Source organism: Plasmodium yoelii, assembly GCF_900002385.2.
Source record: "Plasmodium yoelii strain 17X genome assembly, chromosome: 13".
NCBI classification, from domain to species: domain Eukaryota; phylum Apicomplexa; class Aconoidasida; order Haemosporida; family Plasmodiidae; genus Plasmodium; species Plasmodium yoelii.
The window spans coordinates 2216592-2239920 of NC_036185.2; the positions used below are offsets into that span (position 1 = coordinate 2216592).

Consider the following 23329-nt stretch of genomic DNA (forward strand, 5'->3'; position numbering starts at 1 on the left):
AAAACGAATTGCACTTTCAAATATATTTTCCAAAATTATGATAAAAACAAAATGCATGAACAAGTAATATATTTTGAAATTATTTAGACATGCATTTATTTTATATAGGATGACAATCCTTGTAGAAATGAAAAAATATATATGGTGAATATGCGAAGGACGCTAAAAAAAAATGTCAAATAAATGACTTATAAAAGGATAATGTTTGTATATATGAAAAGCGGAGTCGGTTTTTTATATTTCACTTTTATGCAGTCTCTACCTTGCTTGCTTTTCCGCAGCCTCTAACTTGCTTGCTTTTCCGCAGCCTCTAACTTTGCTTGGTCCTTAAGCCGTTTTTGTTCCTTTTTCATTTTTCGCATGTTAGCAATTTGTTCTCGTTTGAGTTTATCCATTTCTTTTTGTATAAGATCTTCTTTTTTGTTTTTTTTTATAGATGCATTTTCAACAAGTTCAACGGTTAGATTAAAGATAGGTTCATTGTCTGTCGAATCTTTATCTTTAACAAAAAAGCCAACTCTTTCAAATTGTATTGGATCTCCAATATTACAATTTTTCGAATAATTTTCAACAAGTCCGTGATGCACTATTAATGAATTTTTATTAATATATTTTCTCCATCCCACTTGATTATCTTTATCAGTTTTCAATTTTTCTTGATCATCATTTTTATTTTCTGTATCTAAATAATATTCATCTTGATATGTTTTATCCAAATCGTTTGACATTGCAATTCCGTCATTATTATTATTATCATTATTATTATCATTATTAGGACTCGTTCCTAACTCAGATGTAAAATTTTTCATTATTTTTTCAACATGAGTATCATCATAATCCGACTCAGGATTAGCTTTTAAAAATAATTTATCATACATTCTAAATTCAGCTTTATGTGAATTTTTTGCAGAAACCCAATGTATTGTTGATTTTACTTTTTTAATATTTTCTCCAATTGTTGTAGTGTTATTAGATGTGGTTAGATTACCACTTTTACTATCGGGATCATATGTACATCTAAGTTCGATTATTTTACCAGTTGATTCATCTTTTATAACTTCATTACAGGTTATACAAAATGCATATCTAAGTCTTACAGTTCTATTTGGAGCTAATCTATAAAAATTAGATGCAGGATTTTCTTGAAAATCATCATGATCAATATATATTTCTTTTTCAAATTTTATTTTTCTGATTCCCATTTGTTCATTTTTTGGATGATTTAATGCGGTCAATTCATAATAATTAGTATTATTATATAAATTATCATCAAAATTGGTAATAATAACTTTTAAAGGTTTTAAAATCGAAAATAATCTTATAGCTTTTTTATTCATATCTTCTCTAGCACATAATTCTAAGAGTTCATATGATATCATATTTTCTCTTTTTGCTACCCCAACTTTATTACAAAAATCTTTAATTGCATCTGGACTATATCCTCTTCTTCTCATTCCAGAAATTGTAGGCATACGAGGATCATCCCAATCATTTACCCACTTTTCATTTACTAATGTTAATAATTTTCTTTTGCTCATTACCATATATGATACATTTAATCGAGCAAATTCAATTTGTCTTGTTTTAAAAATGTTTAATTTATCTTGAAACCATTCATATAATGGTCTATGTGTTTCAAATTCTAATGTACATATAGAATGTGTAATTTTTTCTATAGAATCAGATTGACCATGTGCAAAATCATACATAGGATATATAACCCATTTATTTTTAGTTTTAGGATGTATTTTATTCATAATTCTATACAATATTGGATCTCTTAAATTTATATTTCCAGAAGACATATCAATTTTAGCTCTTAAAACTTTTTCACCTTCTTTATATTTTCCTAATTTCATATTTTCAAAAAGGACTAGATTTTCTTCAATAGATCTATTTCTATATGGTGAATTAATACCAGGTTCTTTTAAACTTCCTCTATTTTTTCTGATTTCTTCAATAGTTTGGTCATCAACATATGCATCTCCTTGTTTTATAAGTTGTAGAGCCCATTCATATAATTGATCAAAATAATCAGATGCATAATATAAATGTTCATTCCAATTAAAACCTAACCATTTAACATCTTCTTGAATTGAATTTATATATCTTATATCTTCAGTAACTGGATTCGTATCATCAAATCTTAGATGTGTTTGACCTCCATATTTTTGAGATAATCCAAAATTTAAACATATACTTTTTGCATGCCCTAGATGTAGATAACCATTGGGTTCAGGTGGGAAACGAGTTATAACATATGAATGTTTTTTTTTTTTTAAATCATCTTCAATTATTTGATGAATAAAATTTGTATTAGTAAATGAATTCATAGATTCTTCTTTTACTGAAATATTATTTTGTAAATACCAATTATTCAAATGTTCATATTTATTATTTATTTTTTCTATTTTATTTTTTTTCAAAATACAAAATAACAAAAAATCAATATATCTTAATTTATCCTTAGAAAATATATTATTATTTTTATTCATCATTTCTTTTTCAATTCTTTCATAAAAATTATTTTCTAATTTTTTTTTTTGTAATAAAATGTTTTTTAAAAAATTTTTTAACTCTTCTATTTGACTAATTCTAAATGGATTCTCTTCAACATCTTGTTCACTTTCAAATTCGTTATTCCAAATGTGTTTATTATTTTGATTATTTTTACTATTTTTACTATTTTTATCATTGCTAATTAAATGAAATATAGCTTCACATGAATTAAGTTCATTTAAAGATAGATTATTTCCATCTGATAATTCTAATACTATATTATGTCTCAAACTATTACTTTCGCTAATTACAAGTGAGATGTTAAATTTTTCTTTGACCCAGTTGTAAAAATAAAAAAATTCATTTCCTAGATCCGACTTATTTTTAATATAAATTTTTTCGATATGTTCCATTCTCAGCCCATGTATGTAGATCAGACGCTTAGGATGTTATTCAAATTGGTGCCAAGTGTAAAATACGAAGTGTAAAATACGAAGTATAAAATATACAATATAAAATACGAAGTATAAAAGATAAAATACGATGTGTGAAATCTAATTTGCGTATATTGGATACCCCCTTTTTTATTATTTTTTTACTAAACTAACCAAAAGAGTTATGTGAAAAATCGGACAAAGGAACATGCGTATTTTTATATTTTTATATTTTTATATTTTTTTATTTTTTTTTTTTTATTTTATTTTTTTTTTTTTTATTTTTTTTTTATTTTTACTGTGTGCAAATAATAAAAATTGTATTTTGTTGAATTATAAAATTTCAAATGTATTACCTTATATTCACATATAGAGCAACTCAAAAATGTTCATAAATTTATGCAACTTTATTTGTGCCCATTAATAAATCGTTTATTCTGCTATGTTTATTCTGCTATGTTTACTCTTATATATTTTATTTTATTTTATTTTATTCTTATTTTATTTTATTTTATTCTTATTTTAGTTTAGTTTATTTTATTTTTACACAAACGAAATGGGTTAAGGAAAGAGCGGAAATTTGCTTATTGTAAACTTCCAACAATTTTTTATGCAATGTACCTATAAAGCACATTTCCATATATACATAATAAATATTACTTTTATTTTTATTTTCAAAAAAAATATATAATTAAAATATACATAATAAATATAAGCAATTATATTATATAATAATATACAGTGCCTTTATATGCATTTTTTTTTAATCACATATTTGGCTATATACAAAAGTTACATATCATATAAATAGTAATATATGTACATATAAAAATTGCATATACATGTACATATAAAAATTTGCATATTATGTACATATAAAAAATTACCGATTTTTTTAGTTAACCATTATTTATTGCTTAATAGGTATGCATATATAATAATACATTAATTAATAATTTATATATGCCTGTTTTTTTTTATATATATATAGAATTATTTTAAAAGCACGCTTAGCGTCCCTTAAGTCACTATTTCTATATGCGTGACTTTTTTATAAAATACTGTTAGCCAAATATAATAAGCAATCATACATATAAATTTGTTTAATTTTTACCCATATATATATATTATATATATTATATATATTATATTATTATATTATTATATTATTATTATTATTTATAGTAAAATGTACATGTTTTTTTTTTCATGTACATGTTTATTCGTCAAGTTTACAATATATGCAACAAACCAAATAATTATTAATACCCGTTAGATATTATAAAACATAATTTATGCAGTTTCCTATACTTTATATTTTTCCAAAGTCCATATATATATATATATGCGAAATAAAATTTTTCTTAAAATAATATTTTTACTGCATTTTTATTATATGTATAAATATGTATTAATTTTCCTGACATAAAAAAAAAATTATGACCCGTACATAAAAAATAATGATAAATAGCCATAATAAATAGAACATATTTTTTTATTTTATGTAAACATAAAAAATAATTCAAACGGCTTAATTCAAATTAAAGCATAACAAATTATTAATGCTTATGAAATTCTTTAATTATAAAAAAAATATTTTCTGTGATTATTTGATATATATTTAAAAAAAAAAAAAAGTGAATAACTTTTAAGCATAATTTATTATTATATTTCATACATTTCGTTTATGCGATATATATAATATATATATTATTTATTTGTTTATAAAAATAATTTATTAATAAAAATGAAGAGAGGAAGAGCAGGAACATTAAAAAACAAAATGAGAATTACCCTATCCTTACCGGTAGGCGCTCTCATTAATTGCTGTGATAATAGTGGAGGAAAAAACTTATACATTATTGCTGTTCAGGTAATTTTTGCTTATATATTTACATGTACATGTTTATTTATTTATTTCGCATATACATATATGTACATATTTGTGTGGAGGCACATAAACCATACTCATGCGATAATTACATGGGAAAATGTTTAATCTCATGGATAATATATATAAAGTTATTATGATGATTCAATGATAGGACAGAAAAAATATTTGTTGATAAACAATATAGCCGATAATTAATAACTTCTGAATACTTTTATATATATACATACATTTCTACGCATGTTAAGAAATAAGCTCTATCTTATGAACGTGTTCATACTATCTCCATATTTTTATCTCCATATTTCTACGCATGTTAAGAAATAAACTTTATATTATGAACGTGTTCATATTATCTCCACATTTTTATGTATGTTCATGCGAAATTTGCATTAATAAAACGGGAAAAAATATTAATCTCGCATAAATGATATGTCATTAATATTGAGCACATAAATAAATAAATGCCAATTTCGGAGTCATATATTTCCATAATTCAGTGCATCATTATTGTATATATATTTATAATTATATTTATATTTATATTTATATTTACGTGTTGTTTTGTTTTATTTTATTTTATTTTTGTAGGGTTTCGGATCATGCCTTAACCGTTTACCAGCAGCATCGCTAGGAGATATGGTCTTAGCAACTGTAAAAAAAGGAAAACCCGATTTAAGAAAAAAAGTTTTAAATGCTATTATTACTCGCCAATCAAAAGCATGGAGAAGACATGAAGGCTATTTTATTTATTTTGAAGATAATGCTGGTGTTATTGTAAATCCAAAAGGAGAAATGAAAGGGTCAGCTATTACTGGACCAGTTGCAAGAGAGTGTGCTGAATTATGGCCAAAATTATCATCAGCAGCTTCAGCAATTGTTTAACATATTTATTATTACTTTTCTTTATTTTATTTTATCACATATACATTTTTTTTTTAATGATTTTATATGCATATAATTCAAGCATTTTTAAAAATAAAAAAATAAAAAATAAATCAACTTAAACTTATAAAAACGTAACGACTAAAATAAGAAATTATAATATATTTAATCATACATAAATTAAATGTGATAATTGTTATAGTTTCTATTTTTTATATCTAATTATTCATTGTCATTTTGGTTAGTATGAAAAAATAATATTTATATAAATTATCTAGACTTATAATTTTCACATATTTACCATTTCATTCAATTTTATATCGTAAAAATATATGTATGTACATGTGTATTGAACAAGCATATTATTTTTATGCCAATTTGGCAAGTAATGTCTGTGCTTGAACTTTTTAAGGAGAATACAAAAGGGAATGGTTTATTTTGGCCATGCATTTGGCCATGTATTTGCCTATGTATTTGGCTATGTATTTGGCTATGTATTTGGCGATTTTTTTTTTTTTTTTTTTTTTTTTTTTACATGCTAATTTAAGACCAAAATAGGATTATGTTTGTCCACATAAAAAATGTAGGAAAGTGCAGAAAAATGCAGAAAAAATAAAGTATATATTAATATAATTAAAAATATGAACAAAAAAAATAATTGAGTTAAATCAAACTAAAATTATACAAAACATGAATATGTTTATGTGATGGAAATTATAAATGTGTGTAAGTATATCATGAATGAAATAAAATATATATATATAGAATACGAAAAAAAAAAAAAAAAAAAAAAAAAGGTAATGAACAATTTCATAGTTGTTGACATAAAGAGAAATACACATTAGAATAATACGAATAGAAATATAATAAATAATTTATTGTGCATTTAATCATGCAACTTTTATTTTTCGGTTTTATGCTAAATCTGTGCGAAGAGGGTTTCATGAAAATAACACAAAAAATATGATCAAGATAAATATACAGAAAAAAACCTGAACACAAGTGAAAGTAAAGTATTGAAATGGTGTGGTAGCAACAGACGGCTCAAAAAGAATCGGCTCAAAAAGAATCGGTTGACAATAAGTGATTAACCAAATTAATGTATATGAGAGAGTTTACCTGAAATATGAGAGTTCGGGTAGATGTCAGTCTATTAAAATAAGTTAAGAGATAATGTTGTCCTTCTCTTGTGTTAGTTAGCGAAATATCTAAATCTTCATCAATTCGTTTAATCATCTCATCTTGTTGAGTTACCATAGTAGCAACCTTTTGAAACATATGTGCTAAATCTCCTATAACCTTTTGTATATTTTCCATTGCATCAGCTCGTGAATGCAAATATGATGATTTTTCTTTCGTTTTCAAGATTTGTTTCTCTCCTCTAAGAAAAAAAAATAATAATTATAATAAAAAGTTACTAAATTAATAAATCTAATTATGCAAAAATAATAATTCAAATAAAATATATTTTTATATAATTATTCACATATTGTTATATCGTTAAATTTATGTGATTGTTTTAAAAATGTCTAACCCTTCAATATCTATATCATCATGTAAAGGTTTGAATTTATAATTTTCATTACTGAATGCGGATTCGGTTGAAACGCATGAGTACATTTGTCTTCTGCTCATTTGCTTTTTTATGTGCTAAGTTGGGGAGAAGTGAAAAGGTGGGAAGGTGGAAAAATGTGGAAAAAAAAGTGGGAAGAAGTGGGAAGAAGTGGGAAGAAGTGGGAAGAAGTGGGAAGAAGTGGGAAGAAGTGGGAAGAAGTGGGAAGAAGTGGGAAGAAGTGGGAAGAAGTGGGAAGAAGTGGGAAGAAGTGGGAAGAAGTGGCAAGAAGTGGAAAGAAGTGGCAAGAAGTGGCAAGAAGTGGAAAGAAGTGGCAAGAAGTGGCAAGAAGCAACGCCACGACTCGTTTTCCATAATATGTTACCTCGCTTCGAATGTGAAGTACATCCTTAAATTTTTTGGTAAAATCAAAAACTTTATTTTTCAAGGAAGATATAATATTATCTATATGTGTTCGACATTGTGGATTTCTAATATTTAAGCTATATGTGTAGTGTGTTAGTGAATCTAAAGTGTTTGTAGAATCTGTAATTAGTTGTTTAACTTCGTAAGTTAGTTCTTCTATTTTTTCCGTCTTATCGTTAAATATTCCCTTTTGCTTGACATCTTATAAAAAAAAAAAAAAAAAAAAAAAAAAAAAAAAAAAAAAAAAAAAAAAAAAAAAAAATAAAAAAAAAAATGAAAAAAAAATAGCAAAAAAATAGCAAAATCGTGGGTTTTATATATAATACTAGTTTGAAATAATTACATCGTTCTAAATTATATAATTTTTGATTTCCAGTTTGTAATAGTTCAGTAATTTTTGATGCAAATTCGCCAACTTGTGTATCTTGGGTTATAGCTCGATCTTTTTTTATTTTATAATTATTATCCACTTTTTCAACAGTTTTAAAAAATTCGTCTGTTTTATCAACAAAAGGCATCTTAAAAAAAAAAAAAAAATAAAAATAATTTGTTGTTCTTTTGTCAAGTAGTTATATTCATGTGGAAAAATATATATTATGTTAAATTAGCTAAGATGGAAAGATAAGTATTTTTTTTAATTTTCGCTTTTTCTCTATAATAATAAAAAAATTAAAAATATCAACGACATCTTGTGTTAAATAATAATTATCAAATTTCTTCAAAGTACTTTTCATTTTTTAAAAATCAAAATTTGTTTATTCTGAATTATTAAATTGAATAAACTTATCAGAATTTTTTTAAGAGTAGTTCATTTTTTTCATCTTTTACAAAAGAGAAGTAAGATATGTACATGTACATAAAAATGTATATGCATACAATTTAGCATAATATGTGAAATAATTCATATTAAAAAAAAAGTTGGTATTATACAAAGTGCGTGAATTTTATATGAACGTTAAGTGCAATTTTACAAAAATTTTTTTATTCCCTTTTTTACAATTATTGAAAAAGTAATATATATTGCCGTTCATTTTTATGACAATATATAATTGGTCAGAAATACATTATGGGTTTTTCAATTTTTAAACTCTTCAATTTTTAAGCTTAACTTTTTTATTTTCAATTAATTGTATATATATGTGTATATTCTTATTACAGGAAGTTTTATTTTTCGCAAAAGGCATGCTCTCTTTTTTTTTATAAATGTATGAGATAGTTGTATTAGGGGAAGCTTATATAATGTGTGTAAATTATTTATATCTGTTTTTTCTAATTTCTTTTAACATTCTAAGTTTGAAAATATTTTATTTTTTATTTTTAAGAAAACCAAGCTATAGTAAGCAAAAATTGTTGTATGAATGTACGTGTAGACATTTATAATTTAAATCTATGTAACAAATTTGTGAATTCTTATAAAAAAATGTCAAAGCAAATAAATATGTATTAATACGAAAATAATAGTTAAAAAAAAAAAAAAAAAATAGCTATTATTTCTTTATAATTTTGGAAAAAAATTGTCGGTACAAAAATATGCATTATATTTTATCAACTATATCTACATATTCGAAAAATATAATATAAAAAAATGTATGCATAAATAATTATGGCTATAAAAATGTTAAGGTTTATTTTTTTGTTTTTTTTTGTTTTTTTTTTTTTTTTAAATGATGAAAAAATTGGTCAAATATTAAATGGTTTGTTTTAGCTCTAAAGATGTGAGTGTGGGGTTTGGCAAGGTACTTTTATTTTGAAATTATTTTATTATAATTTTTGTGGCAATAAAAATTATGAACACATATACGAATGTATAAAAACAGATAGATTAAAAGATTCGTAAAAGTTCTTTCCGATTTTTCATGGAAAGTTCTTATTACAACAATTATTAACATAGAAGGGATAGAAAAATAATAGATACGATACATACACACATGTGGTTATAATTCATGTTTTTCAATTTAATAACACAATTAATATAAATATTTTTAAGGAAATGTTTAAATATATACAAGACCATCCCCATGGAATTTGCCTACTTATTAGTCTTATATTTGTATTTATAGAAATGAATAAAAATTATAATAATTTGATATCAATTTATTTATTGAGTTTTATTTCAGGGGTATGCTTTAATAAAATATGCAAATTTAATATTAAGGACATAAAATGTGTAGACTTATTTTTAAACAAAATTTTAGCCTATACATTATGTATATCATTCATGATAACTTTTTCATTTATTAATAAAAAAAAAAAAGAGAAAAAAAAAAAAAATATAGCTAGCTGGCTAATAGACACAAAAAATAAAATTATATATAATGAAGAAAAAAAAAATATAATAAATAAATTATTAATTCAAAGTCGATTTGTATATTTTGGTATTGCTTTTATATTTGGTATGATTGGTACAATTGTTGGGGGTATAATATCATACTATACAATAAAAATAATATTTAATATAAATACTATAAAAAATAAAGATACATATTTGAAAAAAAGTGTGTGTTGTTTTATTTCTACCTACATAGGTGGTCATATTAATTTAATAGAAATTGCAGAGTTGTTAAAACTGAACAATTTAGAAAAAAATAGCATATTTATATTGGATGATTTTTTCACAAATTTATTTCTTATGATATTACCATTGTTTAAGAATTATTCAAATAATAAAAATTTACAAAAATTTGTAACTACTCAAGTTAGACAAAATAAAAAAAAAAATGATTTTATAAATTATCAAAATCACAATGATGAAACAGAGAGACTTATATTATATGAACATAAAGAAATAACATATGGCTCTTTTATATATAACCATAAAAATAATAATTTTGAAAAAAATATAATAAAATATATAAATAAAGAGCATAATTTTGTATATAAAATGTTTGTAAAAATATTATATGACATTCTGTCCATACTACTCATAATAATTTTAACAGAAAACATATTAACCCATTATGAATTGTTAAACAAAATTATTGATATATATATAATTAATGTAGTAAAAATTAAAGCATTTCTTTTATTTTTCATTATATTTATATATTTATTTTTTATAGATTATTTAATTCAGACAATAAATGATATTATTAGTTATTGTGATTGTAAAACGAGTAAGCTAATCATATGCACACACAAAATAATAGAAATAATCAGTTATATATATTTTAGATCAATAGAATATTATTCAACAGTTTTAAATTTTTTATTTATTTATTATTTATTTTTTTTGGGAATTTTAATTAATATAAATAGTTTATTTACAATTGCTAAACCATTGGCAGGATTAGTAATATCTATGTTAATTATTCATTTATTTTGTGTGTTTTTTTTATCATATATATATAATAATTTTTGTTCAAAAAATGAAAACTCAGCTATCCATATTGATGAAATACTATTAGCTATTAATGCAAATATTGGGGGACCAACTACAGCTACTATTATGTCTGAAATGTTTAAAAGACATGATTTAACTTTTGTATCTACCTTATGGGGAATTATTGGCTATTTTATAGCAACAGACATATCGATAATTGTCTACAAACACTTATGAATGTAATTTAAATGGTTTATAATAATGCAAAAAAAAATTATATTTTTACCATTTTTATGGGTCAAACAATATTTGGCCTTGAAAATTTTAAATAGTAGGAGAAAATAATTATATATGAACAAAATAGCCAAATACAAGAAAAACATTTTTAAATAATAAAAAAACATTGGAAAAAATATGTACATGTTTACAAAAAATAGTATAATATTATTAACTGTTCATAAAAAAGCGGAGAAAAAGGGAAAAAATATGTGTGCATTTATGTGCGTGTGCATAAAAAAAAAAAAAAATAATATGTTGCTTAGTTAAATTGTTCTAACAACAACATAATATAGAAGATCAAATAAAAAAATAAAAAAATTGTCAAATAAATATACTGCATTTGGCCATTTTTTCGAATAATTCAAAGTGTGAAGGACATATTTTAGTAACATTATGTTATGTAGTTATTTTAAGTATGTATACGTATATTTATACATGCATATATAACACATATATATATATATTTATTTATTTATTTACTTACATTATTTATTTACTTACATTATTTATGTTTATATATATGGGGGTAATATTTTGTGTTTTGTCTTTACACCTCCTTATCAACATTTTGTGTGTAACTTAAATAAGGGCACTATTTTTGAAGGCCACTATGTTGTAAACATTTTTTTTTGTTAATTTTATTTTAACTCTACATTTTGTTAAATATTGTTGTTTGTTAAAAACCACATTAAAAAATTAATGTAATTATTTGATAAGCTCCACTATGAAACTTATCTTTACATATTAATAAATGCACACATAAATATCAAATTATATTATGTTGATGGTTACATTTTCTTATTTTCAGAAAATAAGTCTATACCTCGAAATGTTTTCAATTATATTTTCCACCTACATATTTTAAATATTTACTTTTCAAATGTATAATTAAATTTTTTTTTTTACACACGAAATATTTAATTTCCCCCCCCTTTTTCCAAATTAACACTCTTGAAAGATTTTATTTTTTTATTTTGAATAAAAAATTTGTTATGTCCAACTAAATAGGTAAAGGTATATATAAATATTATCATAGTCCCACCCCTTCCCTCGTTTTGCACACATAATTATTTGTGTTTCAAAATGAAAAAGAAAAAGAAGAGTGTCGATATGCACATTTGGAAGGATGCATTAAATGATTTCGAAGTGTCTCGGAAAAATAAATATAGTTTAACTCAAGATACGATACATGGAAGATTAAGACCTGAACCTGAAATTGTCGAACATGTATTAGAAGAATTAGAGGATAAAATAAGACATTATTTTAATTTATATAAAAATGAAAAAGAGAAAAGAACAAATTCTGAATCAAATAATTATTATTTACAAAAAGAAATATATAATGCATATGAAGCATTGGATAAAAATAATATGTATACTAAAAAACTTGAAGACAAATTAGAAAATATAAAAGAAAATCAAAGTTCATTAATTGATACTGTACGTAGAATAGATTTATTATATATTCAATTAGATACATTAGTACAATCATTTGCTGGTGTATGTACTCAAATAGCATCTGACACAGCTGAAAGTAGTGATAATATAAATAAAAAAAAAAAAACAATGAAAATGTTGTTAGATTATATATATCCATGTAGAACCCTTGACCCACGTATAAATTCTTTATATGGAATGTTATATTACCAATCAATTGGTTTATTAAAAGATGGTAAATTTATAAGTCCTCCTATACCCCCTATACCTCCTTTAGTTCCATCAGAAGATTTAAATGGTTGGCTACCTCCATCAGATTATGTTCCAAATCATCAAATTGAATATACCAATAATGGAGATTTGGTTAAAAGTATGAGCAGTGGAGAAAATAAAAACAGTTTTTCAGATTTAATAAAAATGTACAAGCAAGGTAATAATAATGATAGTTATGAAGAGTTTTTTTCAAAATATATTAAAGAAGAACAAGATAAATTAGAAAATAATGAAAATGTTCATAATGTTTTAAAAATATCAAATGATGGTAATAATAATAATATGAGTAGTGATCAAAATGGTTATTTAATTTCTCAAGATTTACAATCTTTTGAAATAAATATTAATAATTTAGAAATAAAATATTTAAATGGAAATCCTAAAATAATATGTGTCGTTAGATATGATAGTGAAAGTGCAATATCTGCAATACAAAATACACAAAGAGTTACAAGACCTAAAGATCGAATAGATATAGATTCAAATATTGATTATCTAACATTTAATATAAATAGTAGAATATTATTAGATAAATTACCAGAAAAAAAAACAGGTGATATACCAAGTTTTATGATAGATATTCATGATGTAAGCGGTAAAGTTTTAGTAGGTACATCAAGATGTTCATTTATTAGTGAAAAAACTTTAATAAATAATGCACCTTGGGATATATATTCAAGATTAAATAAATCAAAACCCGAGATAATTGGTAAAATTTATGTATCAGTATATCCGAAACCAAATAATTCAATTTTACCTGCAGAAGTCTTTAAAAATTTAAAAAGAAATAACAAAAATACAAATATTATGCACAAATTAAATCCATCAAAAGCTACTCAAATTTTGACTAACACTCATAATCCAAATATGGTAAATACTGATACTAAAATTGAATATAAAACCGTAAAGGTTTTTCAAAAAAATGCAGTTTTAAGTAAAGCTATTTATGAAAAAGATCAGGAACCAATACCCCAGTTGGAAAAAATTGGACCAAACAATAATAAGACGACTACATTGGGAAAGCGTGGACAAAAAGTTACCTTCAAACCTTATGTCTCTAAAAGCGACAAAAATGGTAAGATCTTCGATATATGGTGGGCGGCCCATCACTCCTCCATCACTCCTCCATCACTCCTCCATCACTCCTCCATCATTAGTTCATCACTCCTTCATCATTAGTCCATACTTTGCCCACCATTCGTTTGTTCACACTTTGCTCACCATTCGTTTGTTCATTTTATTTTACACGATTTTTCTTTATCTTAGTCGAATCTGAGGAAAAGAAGCCGGCAGAAGAAGCAAAGGGAAATGAAGACAAATCGAAGGTGACTACTGAGAGCAGCGATACAGACAATGCAAAAAGTGAGAACGAACAAACTACATCAGTTATGAGTCGTATCAGACAATTGACAATGAAATTCGAAGCTGCTAAAAATAAGACAGAAGGGAATCAGAACAATACACCATTGAAATTGCCATTTCGTGTGAAGGGAAAAGAAAATAATGATGAAAAGGTATTGGAAAAAAACAAATCTGTCGAAAAAAACAAATTTGCTGAAAAGGGCAAAACTGCTGAAAAAAACAAATTTGCTGAAAAGGGCAAAACTGCTGAAAAGGGCAATATCGTTGAAAAGGGCAAAACCGTTGAAAAGGGCAAAATCGTTGAAAAGGGCAAAACTGTTGAAAAAAAACAATTTCCAGTTATGAAAGATGGAGTAATGAAAGTTAAGTTGGTGTCCTTAGGGAAGACAAATGTTTTAAAAGATGATAAAACAAAAGAAGAGATGAAATCGGATGAGAATGATGAAGATAAAAAAACGGATGAGGATAAAGAGGATAAAAAAATGGAGGAAGAAAAAACACCAATTGATGTAAAAAAAATAAGTTCTGTAAATAAACTAAAGCCAGCTCTTAAAATGAAAATCGGACCAAATAAAGATAACTTAAAAAAAATTCTTGCAAGTAAACAAATTAATAAGGAGGGGATAGAAAAGGCAAGTCAAATTGGGCAAAACAAAATAAGTGAGGAAAAGGAGGAAGCCAAAGCAGTGGAAAAGGGAGAAGCCAAAGTAGTGGAAAAGATAGGAGGTAAGGTAGCGGAAAAGATAGGAGGTAAGGCAGCGGAAAAGATAGGGGCTAAGGCAGCGGAAAAGATAGGAGTCAAGACAGCGGAAAAGGAAACAATTAAAGAAAAAATGTTATCTATGTTTAAGGCAAAAAAAAGCAAAGCTGAAATTCCACCAAAGGAAATACCATTATCTGTAAAACTTGGTGATGCTGCTCCGATTTTAAAAAAACCAATTATGAAACCACCACCACCTTTAAATGAGTCAAGTAACTAAAATAGCTAAAATAGCTAAAATAACTAAAATAACCAAAATATGTCATTTTTTTTTTTTTTTTTTTTTTTGTACATGAGAAAATTATTTGATTAGTTGCAACATTTGATAAACAATTGGAAGAATGTGATTTCGTTAAATTTTTAACATTTCCATTAATGTTAATATTTATTATTTTTTTATAAATATGAAAAATATAATTGTTGCATATAATGATTAATTTATTTGTTCTCTTTTGTAGAATCTAGTAATGAAGATCCTGATCTAAAAAGCATATTAGAAAAAGCAAAAAAAAAAGCAGTACTTATTGACAAAAATAAAATACAAGTTAAATTACCAAAGAAATTTGAAATGAAAAAAGAGATTAAAAAGTTTGTTCCAAAACTAGCGAATGTTGATTAACTAAATTGAAGAAGACCCTTCCGAATTTGTCATAAATTGTTCGTTTTATTATTATTATTATTATTATCATTATTATTATCATTATTTTTTTGTAACATTGTTTTAAGTTGTGTGTTTGTTTATATTTTCTCTGTTTTTATTGTTTGACTTTTTTTTGTATATATGAAAAATTTTAAATTTGACAAAACAATAAATATACCCTAATCTAATATTAAACATTTAATTTCGATAAAGGTTCATTTTCACTGGTTACATAAAATAGTTATCATTTGAAAAAAAAAAAAAAAAAAAAAAAGAAAAGAAAAGAAAAGAATACTAGCTATTCATGAGATCTATTATTCTATAAAATCATTTTCAAACATTTATATATTTAAGTTGTTATATGAGTCCAATTTTTGCAACGAGGTTAGTAAAGAAGTGGATGTGCATTCATAATGAGAGGCCAAGGCATTTAATTCCTTGACATTTCAATTATAAGCATAGGAATGATAAAACAAAAAAAAAAAAAAATTTAATAGAAAAAATAAATAGTGAAAGGGGATATAATTATTGTAATTTTATTTAATTTTTTTGAGGACATATTATTACCTAAATGATGGATAAATAATATATGGAGTTAGCTAGTTCAAAAAAAAGGGAAGAAATATATTTTTTTTTGAAATAAGTCCTCAAAGGAAAGTACTGTATATATATGTTCACAGAAAGATAGATAGATAAGTTTGAAAAAGTATATATTACAAAAAAAATAATATAAACAAAAATACGGAAAATAACATCATGAGTTCAAATCAAGTATTTGTATTAACAATAATAGGAAAAGGAGATATACCAATATATGAAGCAGATTTATCTATAAATGGAAAAAAAGATATATCAGAACATTTATCTCAATTTATTATTCATCAATCATTAGATTCAGTAGATGAATTAGTTTGGAGAAATAATAATATGTTTTTAAAAACTGTAGATTCATTTAACAATTATAGTGTATCTGCTTATTGCACACCTGGACATATAAAATTATTATTATTATATAAAAATAAAAATGAATTAAATAATTCGATAAATGCAAATATGCATGTACCTTCTGATGATAATATTAAATCTTTTTTTGAGCTTGTTCATGAAAATTATATAAAAGTTTTATTAAATCCATTATATGAACCAAATGGAATCATAACAAGTTCATTGTTTGATCAAAACGTTCATTTAGCAGCTAAAAACTTTTTGCACCAATAATTGGAGCGACATATTTTTGCCACGATTGGAGCGACACGTTATTGCCACGATTGAAGCGACACGTTATTGTCACGAGTTAATGGAAACAAGTAAATAAAAAAAAAAATACATATACATATACATATGTAGTAGCCACTCCGACTTGATAAAAAAACGAAGTGAAAAATAGCATGTAACTAGAAAACAACAAATACAATCAAACAGTTGCATATAATGATTTAATCCACATAATTTCGCAATGACTCCATCTGCTACCCCATCTGATATCCTATATGATATCTTATCTGCTACCCTATATGATATCTTATCTGCTACCCTATATGATATCTTATCTGCTACCCTATATGATATCTTATTTTCTACCCCATCTTCACCATGCATTATGACAAAACTAAACGAATAGGTAAAGCCAAATGAGATAATATTTACAAACTGACTCATGTTTAACATATTGTGAACTAAACACATTTAAATATATTGCTGAAAATATCTAAGGAGAAAAAGAAGGCTCGATCAATAGTTGAGAATATATTTACTGCATCCATACTTTCCCCAAAATTGTTTAAAAAATAAGATGACATATCATTACATATCATTTCAAATAATTTATTTTTTTCTTCTTGTGTATATGCAAAATCAAATTGATCAATGTTCCATAAAGAATTTGGGAAATTATTTTTAAATCTTTTAGTAAAAGCAATATTGTTCGGATTAAGAAAATTGCCATAAAATAATGGAAAGATAGAATTGGGGTTTAATTTATTTCCTTGAATAAAATTATTATCATGTTGCCCCTTACGAGTTGTGTTATATTTATTCCTAAAAAGAGGGACCCCTTGTTTTTTTAATTTTTTTATTAAGGTAATTAAATTACAAAAATTATGACTAAAAATATGTAATATATATCGAATTTTGTAAGAATTGGCACCAACATCTATTGATATATCTATTGGATTTTCAATACATAATCTGTTGTTATTTCGTTCATATTCACTTCGCATATATCTAGGCATAACATGTCCTAAGCCTCTTAAAACAGAACATTTATCATTTAGTGGATAATCTAAGTTATAAAAATAAAAAAATTCTATAATTAAGCTTACTAAATTTGTATTATTATATATTTTTGTATCAAAAGTTAATGGATGGATTTGTAAAAAATGCAAAACCATACAACATAACATAAATGAACCAATACCCCCAGTATATGTTTCATTTAAATTTCTTGAATTTAAAAAAAATTTAATCAATATAACTAATGGTCTTAAATATATATATTCTTTTATTTTTTTTTTTACAAAATCTGTACTTTCTTTTGATGATTTTTGATTTATACATATGTCAACATTGGCACCTGATTCATTATCAGTATATTTTAATATTTTTACTTTTGCATCTTTTATTATTCTCATATTTCTACAAACATTCAATTTTATTAACACATAACCAATAATAGTTAACGTCTCAATTTCAGCTTGTTTAATATCCATAAAACATACATCTATATCACTACTTGGTATAGATAATCCTGTGACAAAGGACCCAAATATTTCCATTTTACAATTTGGATAAATAGATTTAACAATCATTTCTAATTTTATTACTGATTTGAGTTTTAATAACTTTTCTTCTTTTGTTGGTGTTAACCATTCTAATAAATAACGAAATGAATATTCTAAGTATCCTATGAAATTAAAATTATCACTTCCATTTTTTGTTATTACATCTGAAAATGTTTTTGTAAAATTATCATTTGCAAAAAATATTTTCTTTTTATTATCATATCTTATTTTTAATTTTTTCATCATATGTTTATAATATTTTTGTTCTAATGAAGTAAGTTTTTGGTAATTTATTTTAAAATATTGTAATATATCTTTTTCATTTTCATTACCATTTCCTTCATTATTTATTTTTCTCCATTTGGAATTTTTCTCTTTCCATGGTTCATTCAAATTATTTTGTTCTTCATCTCGTTTACGTTTGTTATTATTTCCATTAAATTGATTATTATCAAATGTCTCATCATTGTTTATACTATTTCCATAAAACATTATTTTACTTTTGTTTTTAACAGAGGATAGAGATTTCTCTTTATCCAAGTTGGATAAATAATTAATAGACGAAGAACTATCAGATCCTGATGATACAGAAGAACATGAATATATACTAATATCTGATACGTTACCTTGTGAATTTGTTGCTTCATCTGTATTTTTATTTTTATTTTTATTTTTTGATAATGTTTTTTGTTTTTTCTTAACATGATCAGTTTGTACATTTTGTTCAGTATTTGATATATCATTTATTATTTTTTTTTCTTTTATATTTTTATTAATATCTTCTGGATTATCAACTAGCGAAATTACAGTATCAGCTTCTTTCATTGGCTTATTTACTCGATTTGGCCTTTCTCTATTTTTCTTCAAAACTTTATGAAGCTCCAATTTGGCTTCCTTCACACTTTCTGGCTCTTCTTCATTGTAAAGAAAATAATACAAATCATCCATTTATTAATTTAATAAATTTGTACATAAAAAAAACAAAAAAAAATTATTCACCAAACAAATAGTTAAACACTATTTCTAAAACATAAGACATATCATATGCTACTGAATTATATGTATATGTCCATATGTTTTCTAAATTATATCCATAGTTAAAACATGGCCATATTTATTATTCCTTTGTTCATACTTTTATATATTTTTATTTTATTATATTTTTTTTTTCCCTTTTAACTTAGCATTTTAAATGAGAAAAACAAATTTTTATTAATTTATAAACATGCAAAAAATTTGGAAAAAAAAAAAAATATATATTTATCCATATGTAATACATATATACAATTAATACAAAATAAGTAAAGAATTTCTCTTTTTTTTGATAATTGTTTATTAAACGTGAAAAAATTTAGTATGCATTTTATTATCCACTTTAAAAAGGAATAAAAAAAAAATAAATTAAAATAATAAAAAAAAATAAAATAAATTACAACGTAAATTAGCTACATGTATATTCAAAAGTATAGAAAAAATATGAACATGTCATAAAAAATAGCTATATTATTATGGGGAAATTAACGAAAAATGAAAAAAAATATGACAGGTCAGAACATTTCATAGATAAATAAATAAATAAATAAAACAAACAAACAAGCTCATATTGTATATGCATATTTGGGTAAGCATCACACATGCGTTATTGTAAACGCAAAAAAAAAAAAAAAAAAAAACGCACAAAAACGAACAAAAAGTTAGATTAAAAAAAACGAACAAAAGTTAGATTAAATAAAATGGGGGTAAAATTCATTGTAGAGCATATGGATGATCTTGAAGAATGGTGCATACTTGAATATATGCATATTTGTGAAATTGTAAAAGATGAAAATATAATATTTACAAAATTTAAAGGTAATTTTAAAGATATATCAAAATCACATGAGCCAAAATGTTATGAAAAATCTATAGGTGATTTAAAAGATGAATTTGGATGGAATAAAATATGCTTATTAGATATGAAAGCAAAAGATGTATTAACATGCAAGGATAAAAATGAAATCGACTTTTTATTATTTGGTGGTATATTGGGAAATGTACCATCAAATGATAGAACATCAGAATTAAGAAAATTCGAATTTCCTATATCAAGAAATCTAGGAAGTGTGCAAATGACTACAAATACTGCAGTGTTAGTTTGTCATATTATTTTAAATGATCAGGTAGAATTAGAAAATATTCCTTTTGTTGATAATCCTGATATTGTTCTTAAAAATAATAAAGAATCTATGATGTTGCCATTTCGTTTTGTTTCCAAATATTATTATACAAAATGTGAAAGCGATAAAAATGTTCCAATTCTACCAAAAAATTTTAAGGACTATTTAATAAAATTAGGTGATCAGCAATATAATGATCTTGATTCTTTTTTTTAAAAAACCATTTTTGTGTACAAAGGGGTATAAGCAAGTTATGATTGAAGCGGTGTGGTGTTTTATTACTATTATATTTTTACTATTATATTTTTTTATTATTTTTTATTTTTTTATTTTTTATTTTTTATTTTTTATTTTATTTTTTTTTTTTTTTCGCCATAGTGTCACTGTTCCTTTGCACACATCTTGTACAAATATTCAATTTCATACTTGTATACAGATTCATCATTTGTTATATCAGGTGTTTCTAAAACAATTGGAATGTTTTTGAAATATTTTGATGTCATAATATATTTAAATGTATCTAATGTTAACTTTCCTTTTCCAATATTTTCATGTCTATCTAACCCACTTCCTAAATCCGATTTTGAATCATTTAAATGTACAGCTTTTAAATATTTAGAATCTACAATATTATGAAAATGATTCATAACTTGTTCAAATTTTTCATATGATTTTATATCATAACCTGCTGCAAATGTATGACATGTATCTAAACAAACACCTATCCTTTCTTTATCATTAATTTGAGATATTATATCACGTAAATGTTCAAATTTTGAACCTATTGAATTTTTTTGACCTGCCGAATTTTCTAAAACTATGATAACATTTGATGTTTCTTTATGGGCTCTATTTATACAATCAGAAATATTTTTTATTCCTTGTTCTGTTGAACACATTCCAACAGTTGAGCCTGGATGAAAATTATATAATTTAATATTTAATTGTTCACATCTTTTTATATCATCTACAAATGATAAGTAAGATTTTTCTCTTTTTTCTTTATCAGGATTTGCTAAATTTATAAGATATGATCCATGTGGTAAAATTAAATTTTTATCAAAATTATATTTTTTACAATTTTCATTAAATTGTTTTATATTTTCTTCAGTTAATGGTGGACTATCCCATTTTCTTTGATTTTTTAAAAATAATGCAAATGCCATTCCTGATACATTAAATGAATTTATTGGGGCATTTTGTACTCCCCCGGAAGCAGATATATGTGCTCCCAAATAAACATTTGTAGTTTTTGCATATTCTATAATTTTTTTATAATCTTCCCATCTCTTTTCAATACTTTTTGGTATACTAGGATATGTTATATTAACATTTTTATTCGTTTCTGATTTAGTTTTTATTTTTTGCTTTGTCTTATTATTTTTATCGATTTTTTTTTTCTGAACAATTGTTTCGTTTTTTATATTTTCTTTATTATTATCTTGTTTTATTTTTTCGTCACATTCTTCATCTTTTTCCTCCTTTTTGAGATTCATAAAATTTCTGATATCTTGGGTATTATTTATTGAATTTTTTTTTTCATTTTTTGTACTGCCTTTATTTTCTTTTACCATTTTTGTCATAATTTTATTTCCTCCTAAATAATATATATAATTTATGGGGGTGTTTGAAAAGGCGTTTTTTCTTTCTCTTATTGTTTGATGCCTGTGTGAAAAGGCTGTAATTATATTATTTTTAACAATATTAATTAGTAACATATACAGCAAAAATTGAAAAACAAAGCAGCGACAATAACTGGGCATTTATTTTTGACAAAAAATTACGAGCATGGTCATCAAAAAAAAAATAATAAAAAAATAATGAAAAAATAATGAAAAAATAATGAAAAAATAATGAAAAAATAATAAAAAAAAGTAGTAACAATAATAAGAGTAATCAAGTTTAATAACCCTTGCGAGAATAAATGGAAATAGGAAAAACTAAAAAGAAGGGCTTAAAAATGGCTTAAAAATGGCGAACAATTTATGTTAATAACTAATTATAGTAAAAAAGGGAAAAAAAATAATTATACAATTTGGTACGTAAATAATATATATGCACATATTTTGTAGGAGATATTATTTCACCCTTTCATATTACACATGCTTTAAAAAAATATAATTAAAAATAAATAATTAAAAATAAATAATTAAAAATAAATAATTAAAAATAAATAATTAAAAAATAAATAAATAAAACAAATACATTGAAATAGAAAAAAATATAGTTATAAGAAAAATATATTACATCACAAATTTAGTGGGAAATTACCCCAAAAATGAATATCAAATGAAAATACAAAAAAAATTATGCTTCAATTTAAAGCATATTTTTTTATGCACACGACATAAAAAAAGGATTTATAAAAAAAAAAATAATAGCTATATGAGCAGAAAAAGTCTCTGTTTTTCTTTTTTCCATTTTTTTCTTTTTTTCTTTTTTTCCTTTTTCCATTTTTTTCCTTTTTCCATTTTTTTCTTTTTCCTTTCCCCCCCTTTTCTAGCATGGGCATTTTGCAAAAATGGAGAAATATTGAGTGTGTAAAATGGAAAGTTAGCTAGCGAATTCTTTACAAATTAAAAAATTGTGAAATATAATCCATTATATGTACAAACGTGTGTAACATGTACACATGC

The 23329-nt window shown here is 23.8% G+C and overlaps 9 protein-coding genes and 1 non-coding gene across 10 annotated transcripts; 6 read left to right on the plus strand and 4 right to left on the minus strand.

Annotated features, from left to right (window-relative positions):
• Window positions 1-284: 284 nt before the first annotated feature.
• PY17X_1351500 (glutamine--tRNA ligase, putative) lies at window positions 285-2912 on the minus strand (the record flags this gene model as incomplete). Its single annotated transcript, XM_022957247.1, has 1 exon — window positions 285-2912. One exon carries the CDS (start codon window positions 2910-2912, stop codon window positions 285-287), a length of 2628 nt encoding a protein of 875 aa, XP_022813696.1.
• A 1768-nt stretch (window positions 2913-4680) lies between these two features.
• Window positions 4681-5709, plus strand: PY17X_1351600 (60S ribosomal protein L23, putative; the record flags this gene model as incomplete). The annotated part of the gene is made up of 2 exons (XM_723190.1): window positions 4681-4806; window positions 5416-5709. The coding sequence occupies 2 exons, from the start codon at window positions 4681-4683 to the stop codon at window positions 5707-5709; spliced, it is 420 nt and encodes a 139-aa protein (XP_728283.1).
• On the plus strand, window positions 4956-5039 carry PY17X_1351700. Its single transcript, XR_002696584.1, has one exon. It is a non-coding gene; the product is annotated as a small nucleolar RNA snoR18 (small nucleolar RNA).
• Window positions 5710-6650: 941 nt separating the features above from the next.
• Window positions 6651-8205, minus strand: PY17X_1351800 (Qa-SNARE protein, putative; the record flags this gene model as incomplete). Its single annotated transcript, XM_022957248.1, has 5 exons — window positions 6651-6701; window positions 6829-7090; window positions 7244-7359; window positions 7647-7888; window positions 8031-8205. The coding sequence occupies 5 exons, from the start codon at window positions 8203-8205 to the stop codon at window positions 6651-6653; spliced, it is 846 nt and encodes a 281-aa protein (XP_022813697.1).
• Window positions 8206-9677: 1472 nt separating this feature from the next.
• PY17X_1351900 (conserved protein, unknown function) lies at window positions 9678-11243 on the plus strand (the record flags this gene model as incomplete). The annotated part of the gene is made up of 1 exon (XM_725374.2): window positions 9678-11243. One exon carries the CDS (start codon window positions 9678-9680, stop codon window positions 11241-11243), a length of 1566 nt encoding a protein of 521 aa, XP_730467.2.
• Window positions 11244-12368: 1125 nt separating this feature from the next.
• PY17X_1352000 (conserved protein, unknown function) lies at window positions 12369-15736 on the plus strand (the record flags this gene model as incomplete). The annotated part of the gene is made up of 3 exons (XM_022957249.1): window positions 12369-14151; window positions 14262-15329; window positions 15576-15736. The coding sequence occupies 3 exons, from the start codon at window positions 12369-12371 to the stop codon at window positions 15734-15736; spliced, it is 3012 nt and encodes a 1003-aa protein (XP_022813698.1).
• A 777-nt stretch (window positions 15737-16513) lies between these two features.
• On the plus strand, window positions 16514-16975 carry PY17X_1352100 (trafficking protein particle complex subunit 2, putative; the record flags this gene model as incomplete). Its single annotated transcript, XM_721138.1, has 1 exon — window positions 16514-16975. The coding sequence occupies one exon, from the start codon at window positions 16514-16516 to the stop codon at window positions 16973-16975; it is 462 nt and encodes a 153-aa protein (XP_726231.1).
• A 458-nt stretch (window positions 16976-17433) lies between these two features.
• Window positions 17434-19485, minus strand: PY17X_1352200 (nucleotidyltransferase, putative; the record flags this gene model as incomplete). Its single annotated transcript, XM_022957250.1, has 1 exon — window positions 17434-19485. One exon carries the CDS (start codon window positions 19483-19485, stop codon window positions 17434-17436), a length of 2052 nt encoding a protein of 683 aa, XP_022813699.1.
• A 785-nt stretch (window positions 19486-20270) lies between these two features.
• Window positions 20271-20909, plus strand: PY17X_1352300 (SAM-dependent RNA methyltransferase, putative; the record flags this gene model as incomplete). Its single annotated transcript, XM_721135.1, has 1 exon — window positions 20271-20909. The coding sequence occupies one exon, from the start codon at window positions 20271-20273 to the stop codon at window positions 20907-20909; it is 639 nt and encodes a 212-aa protein (XP_726228.1).
• A 164-nt stretch (window positions 20910-21073) lies between these two features.
• Window positions 21074-22456, minus strand: PY17X_1352400 (DNA-(apurinic or apyrimidinic site) lyase 1, putative; the record flags this gene model as incomplete). Its single annotated transcript, XM_721134.1, has 1 exon — window positions 21074-22456. One exon carries the CDS (start codon window positions 22454-22456, stop codon window positions 21074-21076), a length of 1383 nt encoding a protein of 460 aa, XP_726227.1.
• Window positions 22457-23329: the final 873 nt, after the last annotated feature.